Below are 26,934 nucleotides of genomic sequence, written 5' to 3'. Positions count from 1 at the left end.
CATTTTGAGGCCCTTTTTACTAAGCCACGCTAAAGGTGGCCGGTGCTGTGTTTGGTGCATGAGTTTCCCACACATTATGGCCACTTTTAGCGCAAAGGTAAAATCGCTGCATTTCTGCCTTTTTCATTGATAGCCACACGCTAATTTCTCAATTATCATGTGGCCATTACCACGGGAACCCTTACCAAAACCTATTTTGTAACCACTAAGGGCTCCCAGGCTAATCAGGCAATGTGCAGCAATGTGCCCATGCTATCCGATTGGCGAAGGGCACAACTACTCTACTACTACTACAAATAATTTCTATAGCGATACCAGTCGTACGCAGCACTTCACAATTGAACATGAAGAAAAAGACAGTCCCTGCTCAAAAGAGCTTACAATCTAAATCAGGACAGACAGACAGGACAAATAAGGATAAGGGGAGGACAGACAGAAGGACACATAGGGAAAGGGACTGTTGAAGAGAGGAAGACAAGATAAAGGTTACGAGCAAGTGACAAGTTAGGAATCAAAAGCAGCATCAAACAGGTAGGCCTTTAGCCCGGATTTGAAGGCGGCCAGGGATGGAGCTAGACGTAACGGCTCAGGAAGCCCGTTCCAGGCATAAGGTGCGGCGAAACAAAAGGAACGGAGTCTGGAGCTAGCGATGGAGGAGAAGGGCGCAATCAAGAGAGATCCGCCCAGTGAGTTCCCGGGAAGGAGTGCAGGGAGAGACGAGGGCAGAGAGGCAGTGATGGGCCGCCCATTGACACTCCTCCCATGCTAAAAAAAATTTTTTACCGTGTGTTGCTCGCCAGGATACCCACAACGAATATTCGTGAGAGAGATTTGCATGCACTGCTTCTACTACATTCAAATCTCTCATAAATATTCATTGTGGGTATCCTGAAAATCTGACTGACTGGGGTGCCTCCAGGACCAGGTTTGGGAACCACTAAGCTAGGCGATAACCAGGTATATCACACGATTGCCTTAGCAATCCCTGAATATTCACCACATTGTAAGCAACCACATTGGGCTGCTTAAACAGCTGCCTCCCGATATTTAAAAGCATTAAATCAGTCAGGTTCGGCACCTGGCCAATTAAATGCCTCATAACCGGCTATCCGATGATTATTCATCGGGGGATAGCCGGCTATCTCCCGCTGAATATCGCCTGATAGCGGCTAGCAGATAGCTGGTTATATCAAGCAATTCTACAACATATCACATATTTGGCATTATATCTATTAGATAGTTTGGGTCCATTTTGGATTTTCAATGATATTTTCACCATTTAATCTGCACTTTTGTTTTTTTGGCGCACTTCCTTTTGAACTCTGACCTAAGGCTGACATATATAAGACTTTGGCGTTATGCCCGTCAGTTTTTTCCAGCATCATACTGAGGTTCTGTGCAGGTCAACCAGTTTCCTGCCTGTCCTTAATTAATCTAAGTAGAATCCATGCCTTCTCTGTAGAGCCTTACTCTTCACTCCCAGTCCTTGACAGCTGTCAACAGGCAACAGGTCAGATTTTCAGGACATTCCTAGTGAATATGCATGAGAGAGATTTGCATGCCTACTACCTCTACTGTGTGCATATCCATTAGGGGTATCCTGAAAACCTGACCTCTAGGTGTCCCCCAGTGACTGGGAGAGAAGACCAAGGCTCTACAAAGAAGGCATGGATTCTGCTCAGATTAATTAAACATGGCGAGGTGCTGCTGATAGCAACCTCATTCTTCACATTTTAACAGAACAATGCTAGAAGGCACAGAACATGGAGAAGGTCAGCCATCCAGGTCCCCTCTCCTTTCGTTCATGCTTTTTCTTCTCTCCCCCATGTGTTCCCCTCTTCTATCACTCCTCTCCCACAGGCAAGAGGAGAATAATGTTTTTTTACTCGCCTCTATCTCTTCCTTTGCCACTTTTATTCTGAAGTCTAAACATATGAGCCCTCAGGATCCCTATGAGACTAGATGGCCAGGTCAGACTTTAGATTGAAGCTGGCTGAAGAGGAGACAAGCTCAGATATGAAGCTTCGCTCTTCTCTTACCAGCAGGAGGAAGGGGGGGAGAGGATTGAGCCCAGAAGGATTGGGGCATGAGGCTGCTATTATCAAAGGCCAATGGCAGAGAATAGAAGTCCTTGTGGGCCAGTACATATCATGCAAGCTGGTGTGTAAAACATTGTCGAAGTGCAGGGCTGCCCCTCAGAATCCCACTCCCCAAGGGGATGACCCTGTACCTTTATATTTCAGAACAATTCCTCAGTTAAAGTGAGATATCGCTGCCCCTTGTGATTTGGAGCAGAGAAGGGAACTCCCGCAAAGCTCTGCCAGCTCCTTCCTGTCCTCTGTTAGTCGCTTCTCTGCCTGGTCATCATTTATTTATTTATTTATTTATGACATTTATATCCCGCATTATCCCAAACAAGTTATGTGATTTATGCCAGAAACAGATGACAAGCAAAGTTTTAATAGTCTTCTTAAATTTCTAGTAATTGAGGGCTGCTTAAACTTTGAGAAATGTGTCTATATCATGGTCGTAGAAACTAAGAGAAATTAGCAAGAACAATAGCAGGAAATTTCAGAGGGTGGAACAGTAAACTGAACTCAGCCCACAATCCTGCAAGTTTCCTGCTAGGCTTCACTTTCCCAAGAACACTTAGAATAACCTTGAAGTGATTTGACGTCTCCCCTCATTAATAAGCTGATCGTCATGGTCGAAAATCTGGATGGTTTGTTTGAAAGACCAGACTATAAGAAGGATCCATGTTGTGGCGATTAGAAGTAGATCCCTATTGCTCTGTGGATTATTAATCTATATTATTTCCTGTATCTAAATGCTGTACAATAACATTTTCATATCACTATTAATTTGAATGTTGCAAAAGTAAAAAAAAAACACATTAAAAACCATTTTAGAAAAACACATAAAAGGACCCTTTTACAAAACAGTGGTAAAAACAGGCCTTAGAGCCATTCCTATGCAGATCTTTCCCACACAACTGAGGCCATTTTTATTGCTGCTGTACAAATGCCTCTTTTTCCATTAATGACCATGCACCATTTTTAAAAACTACTGCAGCAGCACTTACCATCATCCATTTTGTAGGCAGTAAGGGCTCCTGTGTTACCCATGCACTAACCCAAGGGTCGGCAACCTATTGCAAAGTGTGTACCACTTTTTGCAGATTGGAATTACAATGAACGATTGCATGCCACCATGCGTTTCCTCTCTCCCCCCCCAACTTCGCTGTTGCATTATTCAATTCAATTCAATTCAAATCAATTCTTGTATACCGCTAATATCCCCTTTCCAGGATTCAGTGCAGTTTACATTCTGGTTGAGGCAAAAGCAGAAGCCGTCAGAGAGTAAGCATGACAAAGAATATTATAGGATAATCTTATGGAAGATTAGAGGAAACAAAAGTGGTCACGGATTTTATGGAACTTTTTTGGGAAGAGAAAGATTTTTAACCTCTTCCAGAAGCTAAGGTAGATATTGTCGGTTTTAATGACAATAAAGAGGGGGACTAGGCCAACAGTCATTCAAAAGTACATGGTTCCGAACAAGGTATCTTTCAAAGATATCACCAAAATAGGTAAGATAGGGTATCCCGATAGCGAGGGTGTAATAGAGTCCATAGTAGACCAGCAGGCTTATTTTTGAAAAAGAAGGGCGCCCATCTTTCGACACAAATTGGGAGATGGGCGTCCTTCTCCCAGGGCCGCCCAAATCAGCATAATTGAAAGCCGATTTTGGGCATCCTCAACTGCTTTCTGTCGCGGGGATGACCAAAGTTCACGGGGGCGTGTCGGAAGCATAGCGAAGGTGGGACTGGGGTGTGCCTAACACATAGGCGTCCTCAACCGATAATGGAAAAAAGAAGGGTGTCCCTGACGAGCACTTGGGCGACTTTACTTGGTCCATTTTTTCTTGCGACCAAGCCTCAAAAAGGTGCCCGAACTGACCAGATGACCACCAGAGGGAATCGGGGATGACCTCCCCTTACTCCCCCAGTGGTCACTAACCCCTCCCACCCTAAAAAAAAACTTTAAAAATATTTTTTTGCCAGCCTCTATGCCAGTCTCAAATGTCACACTCAGCGCCCTGACAGCAGTATGCAGATTCCTGGAACAGTTTTAGTGGGTGCAGTGCACTTCAGGCAGGCGGATCCAGGCCCGTCCCCCCCCCCTACTTGTTACACTTGTGGTGGTAAATGTGAGCCCTTCAAAACCCACCAGAAACCCACTGTACCCACATGTAGGTGCCCCCCTTCACCCCTCAGGAAAACGTGGGCGCCCCTTTCGATTATGCCCCTCCAGGTGTCATTAAATAAAAAGCAGACAAAAGATTGCAAATTAACACTGTCAACTGCTGAGCAAGATGTAAATAGGAACAACAAACATAGTGCCCTGTTTACGAAGGCACGTTAGCATTTTTAACGCACCTACAATTAACGTGTGCATTAACCGTGTAGGCGCCGATAGGGATATTGTAGGCACATACACAGTTAACGCACCAACATGGTTAACGCGCGTTAAAGATGCTAATGTGCCTATAACGCTGCTTAGTAAACAGGGCCCATAGTTTGAAATGTTTATATGCGAATGCCAGAAACCTAAGAAATAAGATGGGAGAGTTAGAATATATAGTACTAAATGAAAAATTAGATATAATAGGCATCTCTGAGACCTGGTGGAAGAAGGATAACCAGTGGGACACTGTCATACCAGGGTACAAATTGTATCGTAGTGATAAGGTGGATCGAATTGGTGGAGGGATAGCACTGTATGTTAAGGAGGGCCTTGAATCAAAAAGATTGAAAATTCTGCAGGAAACAAAACACATCTTGGAATCCCTATTGATTGAAATTCCATGTGTAAAGGGGAAAAGGATAGTGATAGGAGTGTACTACCATCCACCTGGCCAGGATGAACAGATGGATGTAGAAATGTTAAAGGAAATTAGGGACGCAAACAAACTGGGCAACACGATAATAATGGTTGATTTCAATTACCCCAATATTGACTGGGTAGATATAACATCAGGGCATGCTAGGGAGGTATAATTCCTTGACGAAATCAAGGACTGCTTTATGGAGCAACTAGTACAGGAGCCAACAAGAGGAGGAAAAATTTTAGACCTAGTCCTTAGTGGAGCACATGATCTGATGCAGGAAGAAATGGTGATGGGGCTGCTTGATAAGTGATCATAATATGACATTACTTATGTACTTATACGTTTGGGAAGCTTGCCAGGTGCCCTTGGCCTGGATTGGCCACTGTCGTGGACAAGATGCTGGGCTCGATGGACCCTTGGTCTTTTCCCAGTATGGCATTACTTATGTACTAGATTTGATATTGGCTTTGGAGTAATATGTTAGAATTTAACTTTCAAAAAGAAGACTATGATTAAATGAGAAGAATGGTGAAAAAAAACCTTAGAGGAGCAGCTGCGAAGGTCAAAACTTTACATCAGGCATGGATGCTGTTTAAAAATACCATCCTGGAAGCTCAGGCCAAATATATTCTATGTATTTGAAAAGGAGTAAGGAAGACCAAACAACAGCCAGCATGGTTCAAGAATGAGGTGAAGGAAGCTATTAGAGGTAAAAGAAAATCCTTCAGAACATGGAAGAAGGACCTGACTGAAAATAATAAGAAACAGCATAAGGAATGGCAAGTCAAATGCAAAGCGCTGATAAGGAAGGCAAAGAGGGACTTTGAAAAAAAGATTGTGTTGGAGGCAACAACACATAGTAAAACTTTTTTTAGGTATATTAAAAGCAAGAAGCCGGCAAAAGAAACACTACTCATACCTATATATACAGTGCCCACCCATATTAGCTCTGGGCCCACCCAAAATCTCAGGTCTGGCTACACCACTGTAACCAACTATGGAAGATAATACTGATCAGAATGAGCCAGCTACATCTAATCAGATCATTCTTTGACCAAAATCCTTTTGCTCTGCTAGTTCAAATGTTAGTCCTACCACACCTGGATTACTGTAATATCTTATTTCTTGGTATTAAGTGTCAATATCAGAAAAAAAATTGCTAATTATACAGAACACTTTAGACTAATATTCAATCTGAATAGATATACTATTGTATCATCTTACCTTATCAAACTGCACTGGCTTCCCATATCAAAAAGAATTAGATTTAAAGCTGCTTGTTTAGTCTACCAAATCTTACATGGTTTCATGTCAGAACTTCCAAGTAGGGTTGATTCACTATGTCTGGTCCAGTCTAACAGACTGAAAGGTCAACTGATGCTGTTGCCAGGCAGTAGAGGAAGGGCATAGCCTGAAGTACTACTATTAATCATTTCTATACTGCTATTATATATATGTGCACATTATATATAGTTACTTTCTCTGTCCCTAGGGGTGCAGAATCTAAGTTTTGTTTTACCTGGGGCAATGGAGGGTTAAGTAACTTCCCCAAGGTCACAAGGGATTGCAGTGGGAATTGAACCCAGGCTGCCAGGATGAAAGTCTGCTGTACTAACCATTAGGCTACTCCTCCCTTCAAGTATAGGTTGTCCATAACTTGAATAGATCAGCAATCCAATTCAAATATCATAACAAAGCAAACAAAAAAAAGGGAAATTATCAACTGTTTAGTCCACAATATAAAGGGGGTCAAATCAAGATACTCAATTAGAAGAAACTAAAAATACAAGGGTAGCAGCAGCATGAGCTAAGAATTGCCTACAGCCAGAACGTTCTAGCTCTAAGACAGTATATCAGAACCCACTAACACACCAACCCCCTCCCTAGCCACAATAAAATCAACCAGTTGTCTATGCTCAAGGTATCACTACTTTTATCCATTTCCTGCCATCCTATATCAACAGCAGTGAGAGGAATATGGACTGTGAGGATCGCTGAGGTGGAAGGCTGAGAGGACAATCTGGGGGGATTAGAGGGAAATTGACTGGGGGATGTATGAGGAGGATATGGCAAGGTGACAGGAGGATTGGCTACAAATGAGGAGGGTCTAATAGGAGTCAAACTTGGAGGAAAGGTATGAGGAGATTAAAGGAGGAAGGTTCAATGGGAGAAGTTAAGGACTGGCTGTTGGGGTTTCAGCAGGATCTAGGGAGCTGAGAAGAGCACTGACTGTTCACTTGCTCAGCACCTAGAGTTCCCAGTAAACTTAGAGGCAACATATAAATTAACATAAATAACACACTGGCAGGGGATGTGAGGAGGATTCTTGGGGATGAGGAGTAACTAGAGGATGAGAGGGAGAAGGGCTGAAGAGTGAGAAAGAATGAGAAGTTCAGTGTGTGAGGTGTGTGTGTTACTGTCCTTTTGTGAAGATGTTGAGGGAGAGGGAGGCAAGCTGAGGGGTCAGGGGAGGTTGGTCTCTTTGTGCTGTTTAAGCACAGGTCACTAAATCCTCTAGCTGAAGTACTGGTCTCCAGATTTATAGTTCAGTCATCTGATTTATAGTTCAGTCATCTAACACCTATATTACAGTACAAACTCCCAAATTTCATATACCACACAACAAGGGAATTCTCCATGTCAGCAGTATCCTGTATTAAGAAAATCTTTCTCGCAACTATGCGGACTCCTACATGCTCTGTACATGTGCACTGGTTCTCGTTGATGTGTTGATTAGTGATCATTTATTCTAGCTGTGTGCGTGTGGGAGAGCTGGGATAAGATTTGTCTTGTTCCTTCTGTTGTATGGTGCTAGTCTCTGCTGTTGATGGGAAGGTGAATGCGATGAGCCGTACCTTGTGTGCAATATACAATGTACAGTTCACATCTTGAAATGATGGCAGAGTTGGTAGAGTAGAAATGGCTAAATTGTGTACAGACTTCAATTTTTATGCATTTTTCTTTTAAGATTAAAATCATTTCCAAGAAAGGAGAGTTGATGAACATATGCAGTTGATCCAAAGACAGCCCAAATCTGCATCTGTTTAATAGTGGCATTTAGTTTGAAATGTTGTAAGCACAGCCTTTTTCATTGTTTCTGATAGGTATTGGGGGAGGGGGAAGCAGACCTCATTATAATGTCATATTATATTAGTGGCCTAGTTATGTTGTTGTATGGTTTCAATGAATTCACTTGTAATGTATACTTTGTTTTCATTCTGTCCCTTCTTAGGATAAAATTTGACATTTGAAGAATGTAATATTCCCATAAATGTAATAAGGAAGAGTTCTTCCAATATTTGTGACACAGAGAGGGGCATAATTGAACGAAAACGCCTATCTCCATGGGCGTTTATCTCCGAGAACGGGTCCGTGAAGGGGCGGACCCAACCGTATTTTTGAAAAAAATAGACGCCCATATGTTATTCGCTAATTTGTGAGCTGGGCGTTTTTGTTATTCAGTGATAATGGAAAATGAAAGCGCCCAGCTCAAAAACGAATACATCCAAGGCATTTGTTCGTGGGAGGGGCCAGGATTCGTAGTGCACTAGTCCCCCTCACATGCCAGAACACCAACCGGGCACCCTAGGGGGCACTTTTACAAAACAAAAAAAAAAGGTAAAAGAGCTCCCAGGTGCATAGCACCCTTCCCTTGTGTGTTGAGCCTCCCAAATCCCCCTCAAAACCCACTGCCCACAAGTCTACACCATTACTATAGCCCTAAGGGGTGAAGGGGGGCACCTACATGTGGGTACAGTGGGTTTGGGGGGGTTGGACGACTAACGCATTAAGCAGCACAATTGTAACAGGTAGGGGGGGGATGGGCCTGGGTCCACCTGCCTGAAGTCCACTGCACCCCCTAATAAGTGCTCCAGTAACCTGCATACTGCTGCCAGGGAGGTGGGTATGACATTTGAGGGTGAAAATAAAAAGTTGTGAAACGTCATATTTTGTGCTGGGAGGGGGTTTGTGACCACTGGGGAAGTCAGGGGAGGTCATCCCCGATTCCCTCCAGTGGTCATCTGGTCATTTAGGGCACTTTTTGGGGCCTTATTTGTGGAAAAACAGGGTCCAGGAAAAGTGCCCTAAATTCTCGCTAAAATCGCATATTTTTCTTCCATTATCGGCGAAAGGGCGCCCATCTCTGTTCGCCCGATAACCACGCCCCAGTTCCGCCTTCGACACGCCCCCGTCAACTTTGTCCGCATCCGCGACGGAGTGCAGTTGAAAGCGTCCAAATTCGGCTTTTGATTATACCGCGTTATTCGTTTTTGTGAGATAAACGCCCATCTCCCGATTTAGGTCGGAACTTGGGCGTTTTTCTCGTTCGATTATAAGCTGGAGAATGTTCTTGCTGATCAGTTGGAACCAGGCCTGAGATCTGATGCCGTGAGGCTTCATTTGCAGCTCCCTAGAGATTCTTTCCCCTGTTTTATACCCAGCCCCAGTCTACTTTAATCCACTCCTTACAGCAATAGTGTCGACCTGAAGTCATGTACCAGAATTCTTTCAGAACCCTGCAGTCATACGCCTTAGATCCAGCCATTAGGTGTCACCACTGCACGATGACTATTTTATTTATTTTATTTATTGCATTTGTATCCCACATTATCCCACCGCTTTGCAGGCTCAATGTGGCTTACAATTCATCATGGATACTGGAAATAGAGGTGAATATACATTTGGTTTACAGAGGGTTTTGTGTTACATGGTGGTGAAATACATGATGGTGTTAAAGCAGAAAGACATTATAAGACAGTTCTGGAAGTTTTAAAGATTATACAGTTACACATGTTGATCTTTTAGACTATGATTTCCTGTCCCTTAGGGTCTTCAAGGGTCCTCAGCAATTTAAAGAGAAAAACCACATAAGGCATTTCAAACCAACAGAAGGACTGCCTTTACCACTTCTCTGCAATTAAAGAAAAGCAAAACTTTCTCTGCAGCCCAGATTCAGCTGCAAGCATGAAAAGTATAGCAAATTCTTAAAATTAGGTTACATATGGTCCACATCAACAATTAGGCGACCCAGGGAGTGGAAGACCTTGGCCAAGAACTAACCTCGGGTCTCGCCATTTGCAAATGCACAGCGCTGTCACTGTGCCATTAGGCCAAAACGCTCTTCCAACTCTGGATAATTCAAGAATCGCCATTTTACTTCTTTTATCTGTTCACCGCTGTACTAGATGAGGCAGCTTCTGTACAGCAGAACATTACTCTAGGAGATACAGAGCACAGCCAGCACCCCAAAAGCCCACAAGAAGACTTACAGAAATGTAGCGACGTGCTCTAATCCAAGTTGGAATTTATCAGATTTACTACTTACCTTCAGGGCTTTTTTTGAGGGGGTACTCGGGGGTACTGAGTACTGGCACCTTTTCCATTTTCTGCTAAAATTGACCCATGGTCCCCAAGTTTTAATGAAAGAGCTCAGCTCTACACACCAATTCTGCCTTGTCATAGATTCTGTGACTGGTTGCAGGGGGCCTGGTGCAGTGGGTCCCTCAGTGATCACCCCACTCCTGAAGGGTGGCCTAGCATTTGAGTACCGGCACCTTTTCTGCTAGAAAAAACACACTGCTTACCTTATGTATGTATATAATCTAAACAAAGTCTGTGTTATTTGGAAAACTGAAAAAATGCTGTGAGAAGTTTTTTTTATCATTTTCTGCCAAATGTTTTGTGATTATATATTAGATAGATAGATAGATAAAGCTATTAGGGCTTTACCAAATATTCATATTTGATTCAATTGGACCTCGAATACATTATTCGTATTCAGTGAAATAGTGATTTAAATTTGAATACAAATGATCTGGGGCTCTACTGTGCTAAATCCTCTTGAAATAAACACTTTGGTCTCTGATTTCACGTTGCTTCTTTTTATTATGTGTTTTATTAAAGCTCAATGCCATTATTCATATTTGCCCAAATCATATTTTTCATTATTTGTATTCAATCGAATAGTAAAATATGCTATTCAGTACAGCTCTAATAGATATAAAAAGAGAGATTCCTTCTTGCAGCCTCAATGTATTAAAAAAGCTTCATGTTTTGGTGCATCTGTTACTGAATTTTCAGCATTACTGGAGATTTTGATTAAAGTGCAAACAGAGAATGGACAGGATGAATGTTTTGTAAATACCTTTTCGGATATTTTAGGACTGATGCTTTTGTGTGTGTTCCACTTGAGGCAACACTTGACCAATAAACCCCACACAGGTAGCTGGGAATGAAGGCTGGGCAGATTCCTTTTGGAAATCCAAAGGAGCAAGAGGAAGCTGATGGGTTTTTAAAAATAAGTCTCTTCGGGACCCTTTCAGTAAAGGGTTGGTACGCGGCAATGAGCTTGCCTTGCGCCAATCCAGAACTACCGCTGGGCTACCATGGTTCCCACCCCCAGCGCCCACCATTTCTGGCAATACAAAAATATTTTTTAGTTTTGTAGCGCCGGGACTTACCTGGCGGTAATCAGTTACTGCCGAGTTAGTGGGAGAACCCTTACTGCCAGCTCAATAGGTGGCAGTAAGTGCTCCCCCCCCCCCCCCCCCGAATCCTTAGGTACAGTTATGTAACATCATCACTTTATATCTTTATATACGTATCGATCACATATACATATTTGTCCAAATATGTAATTCTTATCTCTGATACAATTTCATAACACAATGGTTATTATGATTTGAAAACTTATATTATGTTTTCTAATTGAAATGTTTTTAATTAATATATCTTTTAATTAATGTTCTTTAATTACTTTTTGAAACAATTTAAATGTATATGTTTTTTTATCTGTTTTTCATTATTGTCATTTTGATTGATATGTCTATGTCAGTGGCGTAGCTACGTGGGGCCTGAGGGGGCCGGGGCCCCCGCAGATTCACCCCAGGACCCCCCTCCCGGCGAACCCGCCCCCGCCGCTGCCTACCTTTACTTTTGCTGGCGGGGGATCCCACTCCACGCCAGCCGACGTCTTCTCAGTACTTCCTGCTCTTCAATTTGTTTGCTGACGTCCTGCACGTAATTGTACGTGCAGGACGTCAGACTCAGAGAACAGTTCTGTTCTCTGAGTCTGACGTCCTGCACGTACAACGTGCAGGACGTCAGCAAACAAATTGAAGAGCGGGAAGCGACTAAGAAGAAGACGTCGGCTGGCGGGGAGTGGGATCCCCCGCCAGCAAAAGTAAAGGTAGGCGGCAGCGGCGGCGGGTTAGCGGCGGGAGGGGGGGGCGGCAATGTCGGCGGTGGGGGGGCGGCGCCGGGGGGAGGGCTAAAATGTGCCCCCTCCCCCCCGGGCTCTGGACCCCTCTCCCACGGAAGGCTGGCTACGCCCCTGGTCTATGTACGTTTAATACAGACCCCTGACGCAGGCGCTAGGCGCCAAAACACAGCCCGTGTCGGGTCCATTTTGGGATATCAACAGTTGTGAATAAAGAATTGTGTCCCGTTTTCCTTAGGCCCTTGGTGCTTCTGTGACTTTTCTTCACTTACTGCATGGCCATTTCTTTTTTTTTTTAATCCCGGCCTTTTACCCGCTGCAGTAAAAGGTGGCCTCAGCGCACATCAAAAACATACACTGTTGCTAGCGCAGTAGTCCCCCTTTTACCGCAGCTTAGTAAAAGGGCCCCTTTTTTGTTTTAGTACAGCACTGATGTATTGGTCCTGGAAAGCACTAGAACCTTTGAAGGGTGTGACAAAAACATCAGAACCTTCAAAGACTGCCCTCCATACCTGAGACCAGTGGCGTTCCTAGGGGGGCGGACACCCGGGGCGGCGCCCTGCCCCCCCGGGTGCAGCGCCCCCCTCCCCCGATGCAGCGCGGACCCCCCCCCCGGCAAAAGACCCCCCCCCCTGTGAAAGAGCCCCCCCCCAGGTCCGCCCCAGGTGCACGCCGCTGGGGGGTGCCGCGGCGCGCGCCTGCTGTGAGAGTTCGCTAACTTCTCTCGTTCGCTGCAGCTCCCTCTGCCCCGGAACAGGTTACTTCCTGTTCCGGGGCAGAAGGAGCTGCAGCGAACAAGCAAAGTTAGTAAACTCGCAGGAGGCACCCCCCCCCCCCCAGCGGCATGCACCTGGGGCGGACCACCCCCCCCCCCTTGGTACGCCACTGCCTGAGACTGACTTCTAACTACTAACTTGATGACAAAGTCCGAGAAGTTCTACAAACTAAAAGCAAGGAAGAGGGGGCAAAGGGGAAAAAACATGCAAAAGAGACAGCAGGATTGAATGTTCCTATTTTAGGGGCCCCTTTACTAAATCACATTATGCGCTAGTGTGCACTTAACAGAGGAAAAAAGTTTTACCGCAAAACGCATTGAGGTGGCAGTAAAGGCGCCCACGCTAAGCCAGCCCCTAGGTTTTTTCAGGTAACACATATTAATGCAAACATTAGCACAGAACCTGAAAAAATAATAGAAAAAAATCCTAAAATAATGCCACGTTAGAAATGGGCTTAGCATGCGAAAAAGTCTCGTATTAAGATGCGCTAAGCCCATTTCCTAGCGCAGGTTAATAAACGGGCTTATTACTACTTTACACAGATCCTTGTACTTGTATGGTAAACAGATTTACAAAAAATTTTTTTGCATATGACCCAAGACTTGTTTTCATGAATAAAGCATTGAAAATGTGCTCAGCCAGATTCCTTCCTTCTTTGAAAATGTAGTGATTAAGAAATTTCTGAATTGACCCATCTGGAAAGGAAACTCTTGATGACTCCTTCTTCCTGTGTTTTGTGTTGACTGGTTTTTCAGTGAGAGCTGCAGGACCGCAACCGTTTCACTTGTTAGCTCAGAAGGATCACATAACAGACATAAAGACTATCAGAGAAAACACTTGGTGGCACCCACCGATATTGTGACTGACCAGGAACAATACAGACAATAATAGTTATTTCTTTAGAAATTATAAGAAAAGGAACTTAGATGCTCGCTGTGGTGGTTGTGGCTTAAGCCATCGCACTGTCATCTTCATTACCATGGGACCCTTTTATTAAGCTGGGGTAAAAAGTGGCCTGTGGCAGTGTAGGCACGTGTATTAGGCACGCGCCGGGCCAGTTTTTACCGCGTCTGCAAAAAAGTTTTTTTTAAAAAGTGACGGGAAAAGGGCATGAGGTAAAACTGAAACCAGCATGCGTCTAAAACCGGCCTGAGCCCTTAATGCCACCCATTGATCTAGCGGTAAGGGCTCACACGCGACACGTGCGGTGACCAGTCGGCGCAAACCAACTGCCGATTACTGCCGGAAACAGCACGCGTGGGAGGAAATAAATAATTCATCCAGGCATTATGGGTGTGCGCCAAATCTGAAATTAACACCAGGGAGCGCACTGGCCTGGCAGTAGTCTGTGGCTTAGTAAAAGGGCCCCTATGTTTGTTCAGCAGAAATGAATTCTCAAAGTTTCTCAAGGTCCAAGTGCACAGCACACCAGAATCCGTAGTAACAGACAGACTGGAAACACGCCTGCTGGAAATTTCACAGTATTTCAGTTTTGTAGTAGAAGCACTGAAATTTGGCAAGAGTGTTGGAGCAGCATGGGATAGGCCCATATTACTGTTTCAGTGTTAATTTGCAGGTGCACTGTAAAATTCATGACTTTCAGGATCTTGGATTTACCAGTGCTATCAGAGGACTCTGCATGGTTCAAGCCCAAAACACTTGGAGGCCATCTTGAAGGGGTTTGGACTTGGCTCACACCTTGTTCAGTAGCAGCTTAAGATAAATTACGTTCAGGTACACCACCTTGAGCAACAACTGTAAAAGGTGTAAACCACATCCAAATCCTGTACCTAGAGAGCTTGCAGTACCCCTGAGGCACTGGAGAGTTGAATAACTTGCCCAAGATCAAAAGGAGCCACAATGGGATTTGGGCTGGGTTTCACTGGGTCTCAAACCACTGTTCTAACCACCAGGCTACTTGTCTACTATGGAAAGACTTGCATCATGGAACTGAACCCCGTTCTCCCGCGTGAGACTTGGATATAGCTATGCTGCCCCCCTCCCCACATCCTCACCAAAAAAGTAGGGATATACGGTGGAGTTGACTGAGTGTTCGCACAATTTACTGCATACGAGCTGAAGTTCCAGGTCTGTTCCAAACAGGAGCGAAGATTAATTTCTTGGCCCTTAGGTTATATGATGATTATCTTGTATGCCAATAAACTCACACCAGGAATGTTGTTCTAATAAAAACAAATATTTACTCAAAAGTACACATGTCATGCAAGTTCCACAAGCATAAAGCCTGAAGGTTCCATGAGTCTTTTCTGGAATGCTAGGTTTCAGTAATAACCAGTTTGAAGCTGGGTTCCTGTACACCACGTGACACCTTTTCTACCTGGTTTCCACTGCTTTGGGTCCGTCTCACCTGTCTTTTCCTCCTGGTTGTTCTGGATGGGCACACTCTCCTTTTGCTTCTTAAGGATGGTACTAGATGGACACTCTTCTCCACTGTCACAAAACAATCACAGATATAATAGTGTTCCATTTTTTTTTGTTACATTTGTACCCCGCGCTTTCCCACTCATGGCAGGCTCAATGCGGCTTACATATTGTATACAGGTACTTATTTGTACCTGGGGCAATGGAGGGTTAAGTGACTTGCCCAGAGTCACAAGGAGCTGCCTGTGCCTGAAGTGGGAATTGAACTCAGTTCCTCAGGACCAAAGTCCACCACCCTAACCACTAGGCCACTCCTCCATTTCTTGTGCATTATTATTCTCCACTTTTTCCCTCTTCCCTGTTCTCTGCTGTTTTGCTCTGTTGTACTGAGTGTGCACACTGTCTTCCAGCCCATGTAGTCATTGGAAAATGCTAGATGAGCAAACCCAGTAGGTTGCAAATGCAGGGACCAGCCTTCTGACTGAGGACACACATTCATTGAAAAAGATAAGTACTTGGTTACTCTGAACTGAAACATTTATGAAGTTTATTTGTGACTTACGAATTGAAGAAAGGGAAGCTTTTGATAATCTAAAATGGACCAATGAGACGTTTAAGTGTTGTGCTTTAGTGTTTTATTACACTTTTAAGATGGAGTTTACCCGTTATTCTGATGGGCCACAAAAATGTTTTTCAGTATGTTGTATAAGGAACCCTTACTTTGATATATTTGTATGTGATTAGGTACCTTTTAAAAAAATCATGACCACTTGTGTGTTGACATATATTCCTATGGGCATCTCTAGCGTTTAGTTCATGCTAATCCAGGGGCGTAGCCTGACAACAGATTGTGGGTGGGCCTAGGCAAGAAGTGGGTAGGCACCAAGTGTTCTCCCTCCCACCACCACCACTATCACCACCACTACCAAGAAAATATCTAAGCTGGCAGGAAAACGCTTCTTTCCACCTTGGCAGTCTGAAGAAGGCATGCACTGAAAACTGAGCATGCGCAGGTTCCGGTATCGTTGAGAGTAGCGCTTTTGTTACCATTAGGCGGAAGTCTTCAGCTGGCGGAGCATGGGATCCCCACCAGCTACCAATAAATGTGTGCTACTGTTGGGTGGACCTAAGCCCAGGCCCACCTGTGGCTATGCCACTGTGCTAATCATTAGCACACGCTAAAAATGCTACCGTGGCTTAGTAAAAGACCCCCTAAGTCTTCTAAAATTGTGGAAATGTTGTTTAAATCCACTTGAGCATTTTGAACCCCTTGAACTGTTACCACACCTGGGAATCTTTCAAGGCAACAGGCAAATAATACATTTTATTTCGAGGTGGAATAGAGGATTGAGGGATTTTCAAAATTTCCTAAAGGTATTTTTTAAACAAATCCTCGGTGGGCATAGCTGGATAAACTGGAAAATTTAGCAAACAGAGGTTAAGCCTTCTGTTATAATTCTCAATTTGTTCGATTTGAAGTCTATCTTTTGTCATAATTATTTGAAAATCCTGGAGTACCTTCACATTTTCCTGCATTTGTTGAATCTTTCCAGAATAGTCTTTCTGAATCCCTTCAACAGTACAAGTTAAAGAATCAACTTTAGCAACAAGCATTGTTACCTCCTGTGAAGTTTTAGTAGTTTTCTGTCTCAAGTCTTGCAAGAGCTTCCATAATCACCACTGCAGGGAAGCACCGGTAATGCAGTAGGTGCTCCTTTGTTGTTCAACTTTCTCATGGTGTTCTTCGGCGTGTCACCTGTGCATGCAGCTGAGACGACTGCAACTTCCAGACTCTCTAGCCGCACTAAAGAAACCGTTGATGTCGCTGGCTGCAGAGGAGAGAGTGAAACATCATGTCCCAAGGAGGCAACCGCTCCTGCATGCTGCCCCACAGCAGGACCCACAACTCTGGCAAGATTTGTGGTTCCATCCAAAGCTGCAACAGGGAAGAAGCAGGGGCAATCCTGGGATCTGACCTCACTACCCACTTTCTCTTAGTATAGGGCATCGGTAAAAGATAAAGAATAGAAAACAGCTCAGGATAGCACTAACGCAGTTCACCAGCCCGGACTCATGCCGCCATCTTGGCCACTTCCACTAACAGGCCTTAATGCCAGCAGCAGGTTTTGAGAATCAGCCCCTGAGGAAGTAGTTGATCCTCCCTCCCCAATCTCCCCCTTTCCCCTGATAGTTACTGGGGGTACCTTCTTTGTTCTTTACAGGCAAATCTACTGATCATTCCTTCCTCTACTAGACTAGAGCGTGATACTTCTTTCTGCATAGCTGTTAGCAGTGTTTCTTCTGTACTGTAGAACTCGCTCCCCTTGGAATTGGGGAAGGAAAGCTCCTATGTGATGTATAACAAGGGATTTAAAACTTGGCTTTTTAGGCAGTCCTTTACTTTTTGAACTAATATGACCTTTCTTCTGTGGTGATATTAGGTCTCCGGTTGATTTCTGAGTTTTGGTATTTGATTGTTGTGCAACTTCTCGTCCCAATTATTTTACGTACATTTTTATTTGTGTGTTTTAAAGTTTGTCTTTGTTACTTTTCATTGTGAACCACCAATTGAAAGGTGGTAGTCGTGCAGTATACTGCTAGGGGTCAAACAACTGCTATCTTGAACCCAGGCAGCAACACTATACCACCAACGATATTCTATGGCAAATCTTGGGGTGGTGATTGGGTTTTGGGGGGGGGGGGAGAGGGTGATGATTCTGACATGAGGGATAGGAGAATAGGGGAGTGATGCATTACCTAATGCTGGTGCTGGGGGGGGGGGGCAATCGGAAGTGTCCGAGTGATGCTCTTAGAGAGGGTTCATGTGTTGATCTGGAGGGGTTTGGGTTGTGATCGGAGGGGTTGGGAGTTTAATCTGGGGGGGGCAGGAAGGGAGGTTGGGGTAGTTTGCCATGAGCACTTTTGTTTGTTTAGGCAGTAGCTGCAGTCACCCCTTAATGAATTTGTCTTGGAATGAACAGGGTTGATATTCCGCTGGTGATGTTCGTTGTTTTGACCGCCAGCTGCATTATACCCAGGAAATGAATGCTGCAACGTGTCCAGGCTCCAGCATTAAAGTTCCAGGTATACAGAGCTAGTGAAACCCATTGCCGATTAAGTGCTGAATATCGCACCGCATAAAGATGTAATGTTTCATTACAAGAAGGGAATTTTCCTTCTGCTTTGGGGCAAATTATTTTGATGCCTATTCCCAAATTAGAAGGATTAGACTAGTACTACCTTTAAATTTTCATCTGTTGGCAAGTATTCCTTGGTTAGCCAAGTTGTTGGAATCCTTAATGCAATTTTTGGGTTCTCTTCAAAGCTTGAATAATTCTCAGCTTGGGTTTAGACCTATGCACAGTACTGAATCATTACTTCTTACTCTGGTTTCTAAAGTTACATTTTTACTAAGTGAGAAAATTCCTTCTGTTCTATTGCAATTTGATGTTTCTGGGGCATTTGATACAGTGGATCATGCTTTGCTTACAGAGAGGTTGAGTGAGCTTAGGTTTGCAGGACAGCCAAATGCAGTTATACTGTGAAGAAGAATGCTGAATTTTCCAAATCGTGGACCCCAAATTACGGAGTTCCTCAGGGTTCTCCCTTATCCCCAATTCTTTTTAACGTGTTTATGAGTTCTTTGGCTGATTTTTTGGAATCATCACAGCACTTGGTTTTACCATATGTAGATGATATTTTTATTTTGATTACACTGGCTTTTAGTTATGAACAAGGTCATTGTTTAATTTTGGATAGTATGGAGAGAACTCAAAGATGGACTTCTTTAAATGTCTTAAAAATTAAATACCATCAAAACTAAATTGTATTTTGGTACCTCGGTTTCAGATATTCCTAAGCCTATAAAATTAAAATCAGGTGAGGAACTTCCTTTTTATGTTTCTTCAAGGGTTTTAGGGTTTATTCTGGATTCTGAGCTGACTTTGGAAAATCAGGTTAATAATTTGAGCAGGAAGGGTTTTTTTTTTATAACTTACATCAATTAAGAACTGTGAGATCTTCATTTTTCCAGAAGGATTTTCAGGTCTTAGTACAAGCATTGATTTTGACCCAGCTTGAATATTGTAGTGCTCTATACACTGGATTACAGCATCAATTTCTATATAAACTCCAGCTTCTTCAGAACACAGAGGCAAAATTCATTTATAGGTATAAAAAGTTTGATTGAGCATCTTCTTTACTATGTAAACTACTTTGGTTGCCTGTTGAAGCTAGGGTGGAGTTTAAGGTGGCATGTTGGGTATATAACATTATTATGGAAAATTGTTCATTATCTCTTACTGAATTATTAACTTTCCCCTCTACAGACTTAGTTCTCGTTTTAATTCCTTATTTAAACTAAGATTTCCATCGGTTAAGAATATTAAACTGAAGCGATTTCATGTAAGCTCTGTTTTGTTATCTGTCCTGCAAGATTTTTTTTAAAATTTTTTATTTACAACCATTTAAATTTTTACAAGCGATAAAACAATTTGCTGGAAATACAGAGAAAATAATATGTAGGAATTATTTCAGTCAGGTAATTCTATTCTCATCCTTAGACCACTAAATAGGGAGAGTGAAACCAGATAAGGAGATCAATTAAACAGTAAGCAGAAAAAAAAACTTGGTATTAACCTGATTATCCCCAGATATTACTCGTCTAGTTCATTATTCCACATTGATCATCTAGTTGGCTTCTTCAAGGCCAATACAGTGTATAGTCAAATCATTTCATTGAAAAACATACTTATTGTCCAATATTAGTTAGAAATAATACATCTGATTACATTCTTTCTCTTTTAAAAACCAGAAGTTATTTAACAATACATATACTTAAGTCTCTAATTCAAACCCCACTGATTAAAGTAATCCCAGTTTTCACAGGCTTCACTCCTTTTAAAGTAATAATTTGAGGAAATATTTCTGAGGAAAACTTTAGGAGTCATACCCAGAACTCTGGGAAAAACAATAATCTCAATATTAATCATCTATAATAATATTCATTTTATTATTCAAAATTTCTGGTCTATTATCATAACCACTTCTTGTCCTACAAGATTTTTAATTTGGTACTTTTGCAAATTAGATCGTTCATCTTTATCTAATTATTTTCAATTTCGTAAGGATTTAAAGGCCTTTCTTTTTAGTAAATTTTATGATTTTAATTAGTGAATTTTAACTTTGATCTATGCTCTTTTCTTACAGTGAATTAGGTGCCTTTATATCTGCTATATGTTACCCATTTTGATTCCTGAGTAGATATAAGAGGGATATAAGCACCAGAACAGAATAGAATAGAAAGCTAGGGCTGACATATGTGGTCCTATTTATGCTGTTACTTTAGCTGGTTAAGTGCTGAATATCAGCATTTAACCCGCCAAGTGCTGACTCCACCCCAGGTATGCCCCAAAATAGCCGGTTTCATGTTAGTTGCTAACTGGACATTTTCCGTGGCACTACCTGGTTAAGTGCCACTGGATACGACTAGTTAGCTGTAAACGAGCAATTTAACAGGCCAGGAGCCATTTCTGGTTGGTTAAATCGCTTTGAATATCGACCCCAACATTTTTTAAAACAAAATAACACTACCCCCTCCCCCTCCACCACCACTACCACCACAAATAACACAGGAAGCAAAATATATATACCAATTAATAGCTATGGGGTCCTTTTACTACGGTTCGGCGAAAAATGTTCTGCGCTGTTGTAGATGCGTGTATTGGATGTGCGCAGGTCCATTTTTCAGTGTACCTGCAAAAAAGACCTTTTCTTGTCCAAAAATGGACATGCAGCAAAATGAAAATTGGCATGCGGCCATTTTGGGCCTCAGACCTTACCGCCACCCATTCACATAGCAGTAAGGTCTCACGCATTAACCAGGCAGTGATTGTTATGAGAAGAAAAAGAAGGAAAAAAAAGGACACTCCATTGATTTCCCCCCTTCCCGCCCCTCAAGCCATACACATCTCTCAGTCCTCAAAGGTTTGGGTAAAAAGGTAGGCCTTGAGACCCAACATAAAACTAGCTAGAGAGCTCAGTGCATAAATACGTTTGAATAACTTTCCAAAGTAGAGGAGCCAAGATGTAGAAAGCGGAATTTTGAGTTGCTTCCAGGTGAGCTTCAGGTGGTCAAGGATGGCTAGGAGTTTGTCAGTGAAGGTGATGTGGAATTAAAGTATGAAAGAGTGGTGTTGGTTGCCCGGCACACATAGCCATGAATGCCAAGACCAGAACTCAAAAGGTAGCCAGTGTTTTATTTGAGTAGAAGAGTAATGTGGTCAGTTTATTTGGCAAAATGTAACATCCTGACAGTAGTATTTTGGCTGTGTTTGAGTCTAGGTAAAGTAAGTTAACTAACTCCTTTATAATGAGTGTTACGGTAATCTAGACAACTGGTTAGTAGCTCACGGTTAGAAACCAAGAGAGCATCTCTGTTCAGAAAGGACAGAATAAATCAAGTTTGACATATGGCATAGAAATAGGATTTAAGTAGTAATGAGATTTGGGATTCAATTGACAATTCAGTGTTGAGAAGCATTCCCAAACCTTATACCAAGTTAGAGTGATTGTCTGCCTGTCTAAGAGGGGAACAAGAGTTGGACAGAGTTACAACCTGTGATTCATTTTGCTTGGGTTTTCTGCCAATTAAGATGATTAGTATCCAGCCATTGGTCTGATGTCAACATCACTAGACACATATTTAAGACACCCAGACTTAACAACAAGTGAAGTGTATCTAAGAAGCAGAAGGGTCTATGAACTCTTAGGACCATAGGGGTAGTGGAGAGGATTACGCCTGCATACAATAAAGGGATTTTTTTTTATGATTGGAAGGCAATTTGCAAAACATATTTAAACCCTATTCACAGCTACAATTTTTAACGATGTCAACAATATTTATAAACAGAATAACATTCTAGCATATGTACACATGCATGCATGCACATACAACTCCAAGCACTGATAGAATATCTTTTGTGTGCAAAATGTAATATGCTAGCATAGACCTGTGTGTGAATGCCTCTGATCTGTTCTGCCATGCTAACTTGCATTTTTTTGCACACAAGTTATTTGCATATTCTTTAGTTACTGCATTGAAAAGCAATTTTGTTTCTTTATACTTTTGCATAAGGAAACTCTGCCCTGAGCTTTCACGCACAGTTCTATCTCATCGGTCACTGAATGTTTTATTTACCTGTGTGAACACCATGGTTACCATTCCATAATAATACAATACCTCTCATTATTGCACCATGGCATTCATTTGTCAAACATTCTTGGCTGGAGAGATGGGAGGAGAGTTCATGCATTATTTGGGAGCGTATTTCTTGGGATTTCTTTCCATACTGTTAACCCTAAACAAGGTTGTAACTTTGGAAAGGAAATGTTGGCTTTGTTTATGGACTATAAATATTTTTCAATGAATTTTAGAGAGCCGAGTTCCTGTTCCATATTAAGTACATAAGTATTGCCATACTGGGACAGACCAGAGGTCCATCAAGCCCAGCAATCTGTTTCCAACAGTGGCCAATCCAGGTCACAAACACCTCTGTCCTTCTGTCTGATGATGCCAGCTCCCGAAAGAATCAGCCTTAGCTATTTCCATTTCAGTGCTTCTTATCACCAGCTTATGTATATTTGGGAAAAATAGAATCAGCATGAGCAGGTACAGTACTTTATGTACCAACATAACATAGCTCTGCCTCCCCCCATGGGGCAATTCTGTAACGGGGCACCACAATTTAGGCGCCTGGATGCAGTGCGCTGAGCTCGAATTCCATAACGGCATCTGACACCAAGATTCCATTATAGAAGACTAGCATAAGTTGGCGTCAACATGCCTACATTTAGTCACACCTCTTACTCCGTGTCCATAGCAGGAGTAAATGTATGCCCCTAAATGCAGCACATTAGCACTTCATGTGCAGTACTCTGCTTCACCCGTGCACCCTCCCCTGCAAACACCCTCTTGCGTCTATGTGTTAAGCGAGTTGTGCACTAAGGGCTAGATTCTGTATATATGACACCTGAAAAATCTGACACCTAGGCATATTCTCTAATAGAATAGGCTTAAATTTCTGCATAGTGCATAGAATATGCTGAGCAGCTCGCCACACGACTAAATTTAGTTCCATCCATTTGTTTTCTATAATAATGCGCATGGATTTTAGAAATGGCCCGCCCTTGGCCATGCCCCCTTTTCAACTATGCGACTTAGAATTTAGGCGTACCGCATTATAGAATACATTTAGCAAGTTGTGTGCATATATCTCAATGCCAATTAGTGCTGATAATTGCTTCTTAACATCCGGTGAACAGCGCTGATTAGCTAGTTAACCAATTAAGTATGCATATTGTTATATAATACACTTCGGTTTCTGCACAGAAATTGAGGCACCATATATAGAATCGGGGGGGGGGGGGGGGAGTAAACGTATAGAATGCCGCTTAGCGCCCAACTAGTACTGACATGCGTAACTGTAACAGTCACACACATAAGTGGTAGAATTCTACAACTTCCATGTACAATTGGCACTTAACTGTAGTCAACCTGCTGTAGAATGAGGGGGTTTTCGCCCCTTAACAGGTCCTAAACATAGCTGCCTCTCCAACTCATGTGTCTGTCCTTTAGGCTGGAGCAGGACATCGGACAGCTGGAGAAAGAGGAGTCCTTGATATCTGCCAAAGAGCAAGTCATCCGAGAGAAACTGAAGGAGACAGAGAAAACTTTTGAGGACCTACAAAAGGTAAATGGAAGGGGGAAAAAGAAAAGCAAGGGTAGTAGTCTCAGACAAAAATGTTACCTTCCTCCTGGGTAGAAAATTATGAAGTGAAAGGGAGCTGGGTCAGCTCTGGGAAAGCTCCAAGGTCTGGAACTGTGAAGAGTTCTTAATTTACTGTGCACATGAGCCCCACACTAGCCAGGAAGGCTGATTGATTGAGAGCTCTAGTGTACATAAAGCAGCCTGGGTGGGCTGACCCAGGACTTCAGTATGCATCAACATTTTTACCCTGTATACAAGTAGAGTAGTATGTCTAATATACATAGATTAAAAGGGTTCAAAACAGAAAGTTTAGTGGGACCAGAGAGTGGTGAGAATTCTTTTTTTACTGTTAAGATTTCCAGATGCTATTCCCAGGATCAGTGTCTTTAAATCTAATATGTTTGAAGGATTCTGCAGAGATTCAAAGATTCCTCTATGGCTTATAGTGCTAGGGGAGACCTGCGCTTACCAGCCGTGATGCACCAATTCAGGAACTCTATTCTGGTCATAGAGCACAACAAGGTGGAAACAAGCAGAATCCAGAATTAGCAGCGGAGAAGGGCACACATAAGAACAGAGTCATAAAACAGGGTGAAGGAAGAGATCAGAGAGGAGAGACAGTGAGGAGCTTTTGGTGTGTAGGAGAAGCTTGAACTTTGTGTGGAAATGGATGGGAAGCAGAAGCAAGTTACTTGAGAAGAGGGATCACATGGCTGTAGCAACACTGGGAGAGGTGAGGGTGGTGCAATTTTAAGAAAACTGTCAGCAGAAGGGGGTTCAAATGGGAGATCCTCAGCCCCACCCCCACTCCTACCCCACTTTCTAGTTGGCATCCAGACTCCTGATGCTTCGAAGTGGGAAAGGAAGAACAAGTTCAAACCTTATGACTGGCGCATCCTGCTGCCAGTTTTATACTTCATGAGATCACCGACAAGATGTAGCTGCTCACAAGGTTTGAACCTGCTCACTGTATCAGTGTGGAGAGATGGGGGTAATTCTGTAAAGCAGGTGCTAACATAAGAACATAAGAATAGCCATACTGGGTCAGACCAAGGGTCCATCTACCCAGTATCCTGCTTCCAACAGTGGCCAATCCAAGTCACAAATATTTGGCTGAAACCCAAATTGTGTTAACGTTTCATGCTACCAATCCCAGGGTAAGTAGTGGTTTCCCCCATGTCTATCTCAATAGCAGACTATGGACTTTCCTCCAGGAACTTGTCCAAAACTTTTTAAAACCCAGATACGCTAACCGCTGTTACCACATCCTCTGGCAATGAGTTCCAGAGCTTAACTTTTCGTTGAGTGAAAAAATATTTCCTCTTATTTGTTTTAAAAGTATTTCCATGTAACCTCCTCGAGTGTCCCCTAGTCTTTGTACTTTTTGAAAGAGTAAAAAATCGATTCACTTTTACCTGTTCTGTACCACTCAGGATTTTGTAGACCTCCCCTCAGCCATTTCTTTTCCAAGCTGAAGAGCTTATTTTCTTTAGCCTTTCTGCATATGAGAAGAGTTCCATCCCCTTTATCATTTTTGTCACTCTTCTAATTCCGCTATATCTCTTTTCAGATATGACGACCAGAATTGAGGTTGCACCAGAGGCATTATAATATTCTTGGTCTTATTTACCATCCCTTTCCTAATAATTCCTAGCATCCTGTTCATTTTTTTGGTTGCTTCCACACACTGAGCAGGAGAGTTGAGCATATTGTTTTACCATGACGTCTAGATCTTTTTCTTTGGTGCTGACTCCCAAGGTGGACCACAGCATCAGGTAACTATAATTCCGATTATTCTTCTCAATGTGCATCACTTTGCATTTGTCCACATTCATCTGCCTCTTAGATGCTCAGTCTTCCAGTTACCTAAGGTCTTCCTGCAATTTTTCACAGTTTGCCGTGGTTTAATAACTTTGAATAGTTTTGTGCCATCTGCAAATGTAATCACCTCACTCATTGTTCTGATTTCCAGATCATTTATAAGAACATAAGAATAGCCATACTGCGTCAAACCAATGGTCCATCTAGCCCAGTATCCTGCTTCCAACAGTGGCCATTCAGGTCACAAGTACCTGACAGAATCCCAAATAGTAGCAAGATTCATGCTACTGATCCCAAGAACAAGCAGTGGTTTCCCCCATATCTGTCTCAATAGCAGACTGTGGACTTTTCCTCCAGCAACTTGTCCAAACCTTTTTTAAACCCAGATACACTAACTGCTGATACCACATCCTCTGGCAACAAGTTCCAGTGCTTAACTATTTGTTGAGTGAAAAAAATATTTCCTCATATTTATTTTAAAAGTATTTCCATGTAACTTCATTGAGTGTCCCCTAGTCTTTGTACTTTTTGAAAGAGTGGTCGCATTTATTACATCTAGTAATTTTACCTCCCTAGCACTCCCTAATGTTGCATTTAACCAGTCAATATTGGGGTAATTTAAGTCTAGTAACCTAGTAACACTGTAATTATCCGGAATTAGTAGGATCTATAATCAATAATATTTCACTATCCTACCTATTATGCAACGTGTTTGAGAGACACACTGGTAGATAACACAAGAAAGTGGAGAAAAAAAAGACCTCAGGTCATTCGGCTACTCCTCGTTCTTAAAGGTCAAGCCTTTTGTGTAATGAGGAGGAAGCCTTATCAGTCATAGGTCTTCAAAAAAAACTCCACATACTAAATTTCTCATAAACTTTACCGTGAATCCCAACAAGCAGATGCATAGGAGACACAATTTTCATATATATTAAAGCTTGGCAAGAGTACTTATCTCAATTCATGAATTCTTGAAAAGTCCAGCCTTATCCGATGTGCTCTTGACATTCAAAAAGTCCCGACAGGGAAACCCTGTTTCGCTAAATAATATAGCTGTTTCAGGGGAATCTTTCAAAAT

The 26,934-nt window shown here is 42.6% G+C and overlaps 1 protein-coding gene across 2 annotated transcripts in view; it reads left to right on the top strand.

The window, feature by feature from the left end:
* The window catches only part of PALM2AKAP2 (PALM2 and AKAP2 fusion), a 571,059-nt gene that overhangs the window by 201,097 nt on the left and 343,028 nt on the right, over positions 1 to 26,934 (top strand). For both annotated transcript variants that reach the window (XM_030193777.1, XM_030193776.1), the window contains exon 4: positions 23,903 to 24,017. In XM_030193777.1, the coding sequence (XP_030049637.1) occupies positions 23,903 to 24,017 (115 nt within the window). The remainder of the gene's footprint in view (positions 1 to 23,902; positions 24,018 to 26,934) is intronic.

The sequence above is a fragment of the Microcaecilia unicolor genome, chromosome 2 (genome assembly GCF_901765095.1).
Source record: "Microcaecilia unicolor chromosome 2, aMicUni1.1, whole genome shotgun sequence".
NCBI lineage: Eukaryota > Metazoa > Chordata > Amphibia > Gymnophiona > Siphonopidae > Microcaecilia > Microcaecilia unicolor.
The sequence above is the reverse complement of the archived record's forward strand: the minus strand, read 5'-3'. Positions and strand labels throughout refer to the sequence as shown.